Raw genomic sequence first — 12,500 nt, forward strand, 5'->3', positions numbered from 1 at the left:
ACGATTCGACAAAACAATTTATCGACAAAATTATAATGCATAGCTTGTTCGCAACTCATAAGCAACATGTTTGATTAGATCTGCCTCACTCCGTCAGTACTGATTCAAATCGCTCCATAATGAATGATTTTACGTGAATGAAATAAGCCATCACTTTCAAATCAGATCACTGGACACTAAACGATTATCAAACTTCCAACCGACAAACGGCGAACGGTTACGCAATTTATACACCCACGGCGGCCAATCTTAGATTCCCAGCGCACCAAGAGACAATTGCAGCAAACAGCAGCAGCAGCAGCAGCATCCAAGTGTATCATTTAAACATTATCATCTTTAATCGGTCTGGGTACCACCGTTGCCGCCGGTAATAAAAAGAACCCTTACCGCGTACGATTGGGTCATAAAAATCAAATAAAAAAGCATCACGGAAAAGAGAAACAGCACAGCGGTGCGGTCGGTATCGGCCCAAGCCCACAGGCGTAACACGTACTTGCTCGAAATGGCCGAAAGGGCACAGCCACGTGCCGACAACCCACGTGGTGCCGATGGCCGCATTCACTGGCACACAGGTAGATCAACAAGTAGCGTCCACCGCCTGCTGCCACTGCACAGACCACAGCCAAACGGAATGCTTTAGCAAAAATCTCACGCAAAACGAAACTCGCAATATGCTACACCCGAAGGGTGACTGTGGGGTGTCTCCACCAAATGGACACCACTGTTCAATGGCGGTAAAAGAAGTGCCACTTTCCAAAATGGCTACCCGGTTTGGTTTGTGTCGTGTCGTGTGCTGGTGACGAGGAATGTAGTGGGTTAGTGACATAAGGCAGACGACGCTGCGGCAGCCAGCCAGCAGGATGTGGCATCATTAAACAATCATGCTGCTCCTTTCTTGGGTCTTGTTGGTTGTGGTCTAGCAGCAGCCGCAGAAACTCCCTTGTGGCGCAGAAACTGGTGCGGCCTTTAGCCGCCGACGTTACTTTATTTTCCCAGCGACATAAATTACCTTGTCCCGCCCGAACAACGAACAAAGGAGTAGTACAAGCAGATCCCTGAATGGACGGACATATTTCACATTATGCCATAATTAGGTTATCCGTTCCTAAGCGCTTGAATCCCACTAATTGGTCATTATATACATTTCGAGTAGCAATTCCAAGGTTCGCTTACTCCATTACGTGCTCTACCCGGCCGGTGCAGACTTTCTAAACATTTGAGCATTTTGGAAATGCCAAAAATTACGGGCGCTCTTGTACATGACCTTGGCCCATCCGACAAATTGCCCCAAAAACAATGCCTCTTCCGAAAGGATCAAACATACGTACACAGACACGCACACACTACGCTTCAAAACCATCAAACGTGTCTTCACGAACGAGTTCGAGTTCAACTTACTTGAGTCAGTGTCAGCACAGCAGAGCGGATCCATGGCAACACCACCGGCCACGGTTTGGACGGCGGCTTTCAGTTTGCGACGTGCATTGTAGCGCTTCAGCTCTTCGACCGTGTCTCCCAGATGGATCCGTTGCAGCTTATCCCGATCCTGCAATGGCGAAGGCACACCGCCCGATAGCATGGGTTGCATGAGCTATAGACAGTCCGGAACACTTTCGTCGCCGGCTTCGCTTTCCAGCCATGACAGCAGTAAGAACCTCCATGGCCTCCATGGCCCACTTACCCGTATCCAAGGATGTTCCAGAATCTCCGATATCGTCGGACGGTTGATGGGATTAAGGGCCAGCATCTTGAGGACGAGATCCTTGGCGGTGCTCGAAACATGCTTCCACTCTGGCGTATCAAGCTGTACGGGAATTGGTGTTTTCAGCAAAGATTACTTCATCCACATACTCTCACACACGCGGGCACTAGCCCCCACCCCCACCCCCCCCCCCCCCTTCCCCCAATATCTCGTAAACGAGAACGACATTCCCGACGGCTCGGACCACCGGAAGGAGTTGTCATATTGCAATCTGTATATTAAATTCCATCCGTCGTTCGAACAGAAATACCAAGCGCATTCCTGACACTGCTCCTGGCGTTGCCACCGTTCGGTTCGCGTCTTTTTCGATTCGATTCCATATCCGATCAGACGGGCTCTGGCTCGGTTCGGCTCAACGATCTACTTACCGTTACACGTCCTCGCGTGATTGCGTCTTGGAGGCGCTTGCCGGAGCCGTGAAAGGGCAAGCGACCGGATAGGAGAACGTGCAGCATGACGCCGGCACCCCAGACATCGCACGGTTTGCCATAAACGCGACGTGCCACCACCTCCGGCGCGATATAGTGCGGGCATCCTACTCTTCCTGTCGCATGAATCCATCCAGACCATTGAAGCGTTCAAGTGATATGCAAAGAATATGGGAAATAAAAAGTACGACATTATAGTTTCGCCCGCTAGTGGCTGTAGCTAGTTTCATGGGAAGATACTTAGTGCTCCTTCACTTTCGGCACGTGGATTAAGAACGGAAACGGATATGAAGCTGGCACAAAACGGCGGATACTTCTCGGTGTCTTTCAATACAAAAGCATTATAAAAGCGAGTACATACATCATATGAAATACGGTTTTTATTAACCTTACGACAATGATTATTTACGTTCAAAAACTCACTGGCTGAGGAGTGTGCATTACTTTTGTTTTTAATAACTAGACATTGGTGGAATAATGAACAATTTAATAACACGAGTTAAATACAACTATGCGAAGATATTAAAATAAGAATAAATTAAATAAATGGAGAAAATACAAGCCTACATTACGAACTGATCAAAAGTATTGCCATTGCATTTGGTGTAATATTCATTTTTGTTGGGAATATTCATAATATTTAATGTTGAATCACTGAAGTGAAATTTGCTCAAGTGAAATTGATCAGAATTATTGGTGAAATTAGCGAAAGCGACGATACACTGTTTGTTCTTCAAAAGTAAACTTCTAACAAAGTTAAGCTGCCGGTAGAGCAATCAATTATGTACAGTGGGGCAAGATTTAACATCTTCATTATTGATTTTTTATTTTGTTACATACTATCTCTGACAGCAAAAAATTCAAACCATCCTACAAAAAACAACCCCAACGAATACTAATGTCCTCACTCAGCGGACAAAATCCCAGCACTTACTTCCAATGAACCGTAAAAAAACTAATGTTCTACACACAAAATATCACAATCACCTTTCCATGTCACGTACGGTATCGGCACCCTAAGACCCCGGAAAGATATCATTCCTCCTCACTGCCCTTTTTGGCCAGTAACGAAGAGGTCCTTTACTTCATTGGTGAGCCTTAGAGTTCATTTTAATAAATTGCTCCATCGTCTGGCATGTCCACTCTTAACCAGAAAGTGATCCCGAGCGTCACCATTCGCCAGCCCCACCTATGCTACGCTGGCGAAGGAAGATAGGCCAATGGATAGATGCTTCTGACAAATTGAGTGTGATTCAGAATTCAGGAAACGTTCCCTCGGAAGTACTGTTCGGTATGCGATAAGCAACCAACAATAGGGGACGGCTGATTCAGTGGCAGCGTAGCCGATATTTAGCATCAAACGCTTCCCTGGAAACGAAGAGGCACCTAGTGCTTTTCCTATGTTTTCTATCAAACAATCTGTAAAGAGATGCTCAGATAAGTGCAGCACTGTCGTGAGGTACTCTCGCTCCATTTAGGGTTAGATGTGGTCGAGCGTGACAAACCAATTCATACGAAAGGATGTTAGTGATTGAAAAGGTACGGTAATTTGCATTAAGCTTGGATCCTGGTTAACTATCTTTCTTTGCTCTGTAGTTTGATTAAAATTTACAAATTTCTCCACTCTATTTCAATTTAATTCACGCTGCAAATGGATTCTAAATTACAATCTGGCAGCTGTTGCCGACAACAATGTACTATAGCCAACATTGGATGCAGATTTGATCATAAAAGTCTCTTACACTCTCCACTTTCATAAACAGAGGTGAATACATCGGGAAAACCACAAATGTCCGGTGTAAAATAATGCAAAGCGTATGGAGTTCTCAATATCCGGCAATTCATTCGTGCATATACCCCCCTCTTAATACCGATTTTAAATCATTTACGGAAAACTAAAGCTACCGAATGTGCCCCTTCAGGGCTGCTGCCACGAGCAGACACACATAAACTTTCTAATTTATCATCCAAACTTTCTGCTTATCCTAAGCAAAGAGCTGCGATTACTCAAAGGGTATCCGTGAGGGTCCGGCGCTAAAACAACTTTCATTCTGGCCATCCTGTGCGAGTGCGAGCGCCCGTCTGGCCGGATTTTAACTCTTGGCCTTTTTCCGCACGGACCCATGGTTCTAGGACCATCTGCACCACGCCACACCACGACCAGACAGAGTCCCAAAGGACCAAAACTACTTACATAACCACAATCTTATTTCGTCTTTTCATCAAGCTAAACACAGTGTCATTCTCCGGGAGAACACTTTCACCAAGTTTCGGTTTCGTCCCGGACCTGTTCACCGGACACACAACGCAAACCTAGCCGTGCCCGTGCCCGTGCCCGCACTGGCTAAATATTTAAGCAAGTTCATCCCCTGCTGCTGCCGAAAGCTGATGGTGAAAGTTTTCGGACAGCTCCTTGAAGCCGGGATGGTCAGGAAGGATAAACAAACTGCCCACATGTAATGCTACGCTGTAGTCAAATACTGTAGCAGTAAGTTTGGCCCCGTCATGTCAAAATATTTGTAACAAACCAAATGCGAATCCGTTGCATATGAAGTATGGTACCTATGAGAAATAGCATAAATTACTGTAACGTACTGGCAGGTAGCTGAACTAATTGGCAACAAAATCGCACGTTTCGTGTCCGTTTAAAATTCTTTATGACAAGTGAATCGAAGCGCTAAGCGATCTCATTAAAAAAATATGACAAATCATATTTGTTTAGGGAAACATTTTATAAAAAGGGGTATTTGAAGTGGAAGGAGATCTGTGAATCCTGTTTTTCAATTAATCCCCCAAAAACACTATACTGGCATGTATTGATCAGATTTTTCAAATCAATCTTAACAAATGGTAATGCCAACGATATCAACAACCGTGATAAACATACGTCTTTGTATATGTTTACAATAAATCAACCGTGTTTTGCATGACTCTTTACAGACCCTTGAGCAACAGGAACATCCCTCAAACTCGTTCTACACAATCCCAATGCATATGTACGCCGCTTAAGGGACGAGTAATGTTTTTAATATTTGCTGAAAAAAAAACCATACAATTACCCTTCATTACGTTCGACATTCTGTGTTCCCCGCAAGCATTAGTGGAGCGGAGGAAGTTAAACACCGTGACGTTGAGTAAATTTTCTTGTCATCACGATTTGAGAAGCTCGTAAAATGTGCTCGCAATGGAATGCTACGTGTGTAACTGGTATAGTGCCAATCATGCTGATGGATGGTAACACTCATTTTACGATCTTGGGCGCACTGTTTCGCTTCGCTCATACAGTGTGCCGTGCCGCCACGGAACGCTTAGAACCGACAAACTGTACATAGCCCGTTTCATTGCTACATTAAAATTGAAATGTTCTTCCCGAGTGCGGTCTCTAATGGTGAGCGAGACTGTAAAATATAAGCTTTCTCGGTTTGCTGCTGGGTTGAAAAAATCTGTGGGAAAAAAGGCGGCATTAAATGGTTAAGGTTTCGGAAACCAACGCTGGAACAAATGGAAAGCACTCTGTATTTTGAATTTGTACAACTCGTAACAAACGGCATCATGACTGTTCAACAACATCAAATGATCCATTTGAAAGTGCGGTAATAGACTGTAGATAGTCAGTCTGTTTCAGATCAATCCATCGATCTACACTGCACTGTGCGACAGCTTCAGCGTTAAATCATCGCTTTTCTTCACAGTTAGAATCAAACCTGTCACCAATTCACGCTGCCTGGCACGAAATGTCTCTTACGAAATTCTCTTTGAGCAAAACTTTTCTCATTTCATGCAAATGTCAATCCAAGACATTACTAACGAACGGGCGACTTCCCACCAAAAACCCATTTCCCGATCAGCGATAGATTGGTCCGAAAAGAGCATTCTTAAGAGCTCCGCCTAGTACCCTTCCTCTCGCTACGCCGCCCTAACATTTCGAAAAGTTGATGACGGATCCTGATGCCCTGAACTTCATGTTTGCTATCAACAGTCCCGATCAAGTCCAACTCATTATGGACTTCCAGGTTCCAGTAGGGGATAACTTCGGGAAGCTAATCTCCCTTCCTGGTATTCCATTGATACAAATCTGTTGAAACATTGACCTCGACGTAATGGGCCCGTTACGTACGTTAAGATGTCACACAGCAGACGTTAAATCGTTGGGAAAAGCACATTTCATCGAGTTGCTTTGCAGCCAGCGCTAGCTTGTGCAGAGGTGGCAGAATTGCTAAGGTTTTGTGTCAATCACAGCGTCCGACGGCTTTCGTGGCCGCCGGTTCTATCCAAGTGCAAAGCGAGTGCCGGTGTGATTCATTCGCGCGTGAAGCCAAGGTGTCGGCCAAGTGAGTTGTGTGTTGCACACGACGCAGGACGTCTACAAACATTGTCATTAGCCGCGGTGTCATTCGGAAGAAATTTTTGAACTGAACAATGAAACCAGCGTGCGACTGACTTCACTCTGCCCTGCCGATGGAAAATGGTGGAATCGAAAATGAAAACGGCACGCCAGCGCAACTGCGAAGCACTACTACGGGACGAAAATTAGAAACAGTCGAACACAATCGAAGTGAATAATGAATGTATGGAGCTGCGGGCTGGATACGGACCTGTGGCCGTACCGGAGGGACCACCGGTGTTCAGCCCCAAAACAGCCCCGTTCACCGTCCGCAGGCAGGCAGCCCCGTTTGGCTCCGAGATTGATGAGAACGATAAAGCAGTGAACCGTGAAGAAAATGGTGAACCAAATCGGAAGATGAGCAAACAGAAAGCGAGAAAATTGCACACAGAAATAACACACCAACCAGAACACCGCCCGCCAGCTGGCTGACTTGCTTGCTTGCTTGCTTGCTTACCCTCGCCATCAAGCTTCAGATAGAGCTTTCCTCTTGGACTCAAAACCGGCCGGTACGGGTCGACTCTTTCTGGAAGATGTGTACCGCCGCCGACCGGTGCCGACCGACCATTCCGGTGTTCGCAGGTTGCAGGAACCCCACCCCGAACCACACCACGAGGGGCGCGCAATATGAAGGTACAAATGGTTGGTTAGTTTGGGGTGGTAGTTGGTGATCCCAAGATTTACACCGACCACGATCCACGACCGCCATTGGTCCACGCGGAGCCCGACCAGACACCATTGGGCAAACGATTGATCGAAAAGGGACGAAAGCAGCGAGAAGAAGAGAAAGAGAAGCGAGAGAGAGAGAGAGAGAGAGAGAGAGAGAGAGTGAAAAATAAACAAAACCGGAAACGAAGATTGTGAAATCGCAATCTAAAGGATGGCGAACCCAACTCTTGCACAAACGAACCGAACCAAGCGAAGATGCAAGAAGATACGGCGGACGGGAGGAGATGGGAAGAGCTTTCAGATAAAATAATAAAACTTTTTCAATGTCTATACCATTATCGTTGTGGCGAATGTGAATTGGAAATAAATGAGATCCACAAGGTAACCACAGCCGCTGGTATACCTGGAGGATCCAGCAATGGTGGTGGTGGTGGTGGTTCTGTCAATGCTGGTTAGTAGTTATGTTCCGCATGGTCGGATCAGCAGCTAGCAGAATATGCTCCCTACACTATAACGAGCCCCCGGCTGCGGATACGCGCCAGACACATTATCTTTGTGCTTCCAGTTCTTTATCCACAAATAAAAAAAAGCTGCTCAAACCAGGTGGTCTGACAAAACTACAAAACTTGCTGGCTGGCAGCTCGAGTTAAATTGAATTGAAATCTTCAAAGCACTTTTCCGGCGAAGGTTTCCCGGTTACCTGTTCCCAAGGGAGCATCGTGTTCCCCTTTCCTTCTGCTCCTTCAAAGCATTCATCCAAAGATGGATATCAATCCGTCTTGTCCCGGAAACCCGCCTTCATACTTTCTCCACTCGACACACATAAAGCAAAAAAAAAGATTAATCAAATGGAAACATCTATTCTGCAACAAAGTGAGAGCGAGTAAACTTCCGGCCGTTGGCTGCCCTTTTTTAACCGAGCATATAATACGGAGGGATCGGTGGTCCTGCTGCTGCTGTGTCCGAAAACCAAAGCATTCAACCGTACACCGCCACGCGCCGGTCAACCGGCGTATCTACTTGTTTGCTGGCAACAAAACCCTTGCCGCCTAGTGACGACGGTACCGGCTGTTGCTTACTGTTGCACGCTTGCGGCACAGTGAAAACCAGCCAGTCAGGCGGCCGTGCGCCTTCTATCTTGCCGTCAATCTTCGCTTCCGGTCCGACATCGCAACATGTGTTCGAACAACGGTTCTACTCCAAAGCTACTCGGCTCTCCATAGTTCAAAATCATCCCCATTAATGTGTTTCCAGAGTCCGAAACACCAGTTAACCATCCAACGCGCATCACAGTTGGTTCCTCCCCTGGGGGGGGGGGGGGGGGGCAACCAAACCGACAATTTGGAGCGCACAAAGCGGTTGTTTCCTGGGGAAACCACACAAACAGAAAAAAAGTAGAATGTGAATGATGATAAAAGTGAAACGTTCATCAACGCTGTCGATTTGGGGGTTTCAATTAATTATCTGGCGCCCTGGGAGCGCCAACACCGTAGCAACTATCGGCGAACAGGTTTCTATAGCTGTAATAACCGAGAAGGTTTTGTTGCTAAACGCTTCAAGACACAACACAGGGCTGTTTAGTATTTTTTATGAAGAGAGAGTTCTGGCGACTACGAGATTCAGTAACAAAGCTACTCGTTTAAAGCTTTTCCTTTTGTGGTTTGTTCATAGAAATCGAATGAGAATTGGATTTAAAAAAAGAGTACGCTATTTTTTGTTGGGTCTCAATAAACAGGAAGAAATAACATACAACGTTCCACCGAAACACATTGATTTTCCAAATGGAAAACGCTCAAATTCACCATTCACGAAGCTACCCTGTTGTATCGAAACTTACCTAGAACTAAATGAAACCCCCTTGTGTGACGCACACAATGAGAATGTTTTTTTTTCCCCAAAAAGCATCCCGGAAGGCTAACAAAAGCTCGCTTTATCACGCACACACAAACACACACAGAATGCGGTACTTACCGTGCGTCTCCACCGAATCGCGTCCACTCGGAAGCTGCACGGCCGATCCGAACCCGCCCAGCTTGACGGGCGCTGAATTATCTGCGGTCGCCAGGAGCGCACAGGCCGGCCTAACGTCCCGATGAATGATATCGTTCTCGTGACAGTAGCGCAGTGCCTCCAGTATTTGGCGCATGTAGTGGCTGAAAAGAGGGATTTTCATAACGTCCGAAAGGAATGAAAAATCGTTTGGATGGTCGGCCACACAAAACATGCAATCCTCCTCTGTAAAGCTTTAGAATCTCACTGATGATTTGCATAGAACGTTTTACATCAGGGTTTTGTTCAAAATTCTTGCCTCTGTAGCAATACCGGATAGAGTGAATTGATTAAAATTTCAAAAAGTATAACAGAAACTGAGAACATTTAAGCACAATGATACCAAAGTATCATATATACGGCTCCGTCCGTAAGATACCAACTAAAAAAAAAAAAAAAAAAGATACCAAAGTGTACAAAGGGTACAAACAAAGCGTAACTAAATAGCACGAAGAATTAGTCTTGCTTGACAAATTGATTTAATAAATTGGCAAAGAAACGCTGTCTAAATAGATCTGTATTTTGACTTATTTTTTAAAACTTTACTAGATACACCAAGCATCATAAAACTAAGGCATCAGCTTTGGGCGTTCGCATTAGATGAATGAATCAAATATTTGCCCAGAAATGAAACAGTAAACTTACCACGCTACAGCTTCACTGTAAACAAATCCGGCCACGGCACGGCGAACCACCTCGAAGCAAATGTCCGATCCTTCCATGCTGTTGCGGATGCGAGTGGAACGAGAACCAAAATCAAACGAAAGTATATATCAGTTTACGCCCAGCATCAATGAACCAAGAACAAACACATCCCGTCCGGCCAATCCTGTCCAGCCTAGCTGCCTATCCTTAATACAATCTCCTAAAGAACCTAGCTCGGAGCGTTCCCAGCTGGGCACAAAATTAGACGATAAACTGATAGAAAAGCGAAGCTGCTACCCATCATCGGGCAGATACAATCATCCATCATGGTTTTACGCGTTTTTCGAACTCTGCAGCTCGACAGCAGCTATCAAATATTCTATCGGACCCTTTCCTTGCTGCCAAGCGTAAAAGTGAGGACTTGAAAGTGGAAATATCCCATCATCAGTGACAAATCACGTCAATAAGCCATTCGATTTCTCAGGATGGCTACATTCAGCATCTTTAGCGTTTGCGTAGAACGATGTTGTAATTAAACATGATAAAATATGATAATTAGAACATTTTGAGCAACAGCCACTTTGGAAAAAAACAAAGATCATGCCGAAACGAGTGCTCGGTAGTCTGCTGGCCACGATGCCGAAAAGAAGCAATAAATCACAGTACAGCCATTATTCCCCGGACACACCATCAATTACATCGAATCCTTCAGTTGGAATAAATATTAGTATCATTTTTTAGATGATAAGTAAAATAAAGTGGTGCTGTCAAGTGACGAAGTTATAAATCGTTGAAACCAGTTTTCAGATTTTTTATGATTGTATGTACTTCTTAAACAAAGAATGCTTCTTTAATAACCTAATTACATCGCAATCAATTTAATTTAAAAAAAGTAAGTAATTAATTAGTACCGTAACGGTGTTGATTGATGTAGCTGAAACCGTTCGGAACATTCCAAGCGAAACCGTTGATGACTATTTCATCCAGAAAAGCACGCCAGCTATCTTTCCTAGTAACTCATAACACAGGCACATAGCATATATGATCTGAAGCGAAAATCGAAACATCGCGTCATACGTGACTGGACTTTCAATCTGGAAAAGTGAGCACCCACATGCTGCACAAGTGAGGCGTGAATGCTCCAATTTAAATCACAGCTATTTAACCAATAAGCCACGATGACTTCATACGGGCAAACGGTTTCAGTTGTAATCCATTTCTGCCAACCCAAAATGTGAGTGTGCATTTCTGCAGGCTGCTGTCCGAAACTAAGTGAAGCACGAAATATGTTTGCTCGACTGCTCGCTAATTGCTCTCGCTCGCTCGCTCCTGTTAAACGCGTGCAGTACGTGCGAAAACGCCAGAAGCATCTGCCATTATTTGGCACCAGGACGCTTCATCGAATTGAGAGTCATTCGTTCAATCGTATTGTTGATTTCGTCAAAACATATCAAGTGGATGATGAGGATTTTTTTCCAGTGCAAAAACTAAATTTAATTGAATTTGAACAAAAATCTATGGGACACCGCGTGTATCAGATTCTTGTTAAGCATTTAATAAAGTTTATTTTCCCTTGATCTTATTAAATTAGGCATCTAACCATGTCAAGTAAGGGATGCAAATTTAAAAATGAAAACATAACAAAACTATGATATTTATTACATTTTAAAACTTTTCAACGATCTAAATCATTACGTTAATTTAAAATCTTTGCGTTACAGTATTATTAAACTCAAAAGCCCATCTATGCATCTCTCAAAACTCCACTTCCATTCACCCATCCAACAAAATCCGTCGGAACAATACGAATAAAAAGTTAATGCATTTAATGATCACAATAGACGACGTTGCTCACAAGCACTTCTCGTAGCAAATTACAGTCGATATCGAACTTGTCTTCACGGTCATGAAGCAGTCGATTGTCTAGTCGGTGGAGTGTGTGCAGTGGAGCAAGTTCCTCCACCCAGCTGAATCCAAAAAGTTTGCCCTACTCAGAAACATTGTTATTGGAATAGTTTACATTCAACCGTTTAGCCACTTACAGATACCAGCACCGAAAAGAGCTTCATAGCCGCACACGCTTTTCCACCGACACGGAAAGTGCTAGCTTTTCTTTGTTCATCGTACGAATATCGTCGTCCAAAGCACCCACCGTGGTCCACAGACAACTCCGGACCATCGCATGGATGGCTCACCCACAAACAAACATTCGAGCTCAAACAAATCCCACACACTGCGAGCTCAATCCTCGAGTTCGCCGAAGGGCTCGCATGTCGTCACACTCCTCCTACGTCGTTTACGTCTGGCCACCCATCGTCTCGTCTCGTCGAGCACAATCTAATTACACTAATTCGATCGGAGATGAAATGACGACGGATTCTGGGATCCAAAGGGGGTGCCGCTGGTCTATGGGTCAACTTTTGGGCAAGCTTAAAGAATGGACGGGAAAACTTTCTGGATTTCTTCGGCACGGCCTATCAATTGGCGTCGTAAGGGTCAACTGGCTCGGTGTCGGAGTTTGACGACCGACGAGAACGATGGTCATCATCATCCTTTCCACTCA

The 12,500-nt window shown here is 44.8% G+C and overlaps 1 protein-coding gene across 6 annotated transcripts in view; it reads right to left on the reverse strand.

Annotated features, from left to right (window-relative positions):
• Window positions 1-12,500, reverse strand: part of LOC126572711 (peripheral plasma membrane protein CASK) — a 213,379-nt gene that overhangs the window by 161,231 nt on the left and 39,648 nt on the right. For 5 of the 6 annotated variants that reach the window (XM_050232239.1, XM_050232244.1, XM_050232240.1 and 2 more), the window contains exons 5-10: window positions 9,938-10,015; window positions 9,215-9,396; window positions 7,032-7,100; window positions 2,131-2,306; window positions 1,682-1,804; window positions 1,399-1,546 (exon numbers count right to left, since the gene is read on the reverse strand). In XM_050232239.1, the coding sequence (XP_050088196.1) occupies window positions 1,399-1,546; window positions 1,682-1,804; window positions 2,131-2,306; window positions 7,032-7,100; window positions 9,215-9,396; window positions 9,938-10,015 (776 nt within the window). The remainder of the gene's footprint in view (window positions 1-1,398; window positions 1,547-1,681; window positions 1,805-2,130; window positions 2,307-7,031; window positions 7,101-9,214; window positions 9,397-9,937; window positions 10,016-12,500) is intronic. The other variant, XM_050232245.1, reaches the window with a different exon arrangement.

The sequence above is a fragment of the Anopheles aquasalis genome, chromosome 2 (assembly GCF_943734665.1).
Source record: "Anopheles aquasalis chromosome 2, idAnoAquaMG_Q_19, whole genome shotgun sequence".
In the NCBI taxonomy this organism is placed as follows: Eukaryota; Metazoa; Arthropoda; class Insecta; order Diptera; family Culicidae; genus Anopheles; species Anopheles aquasalis.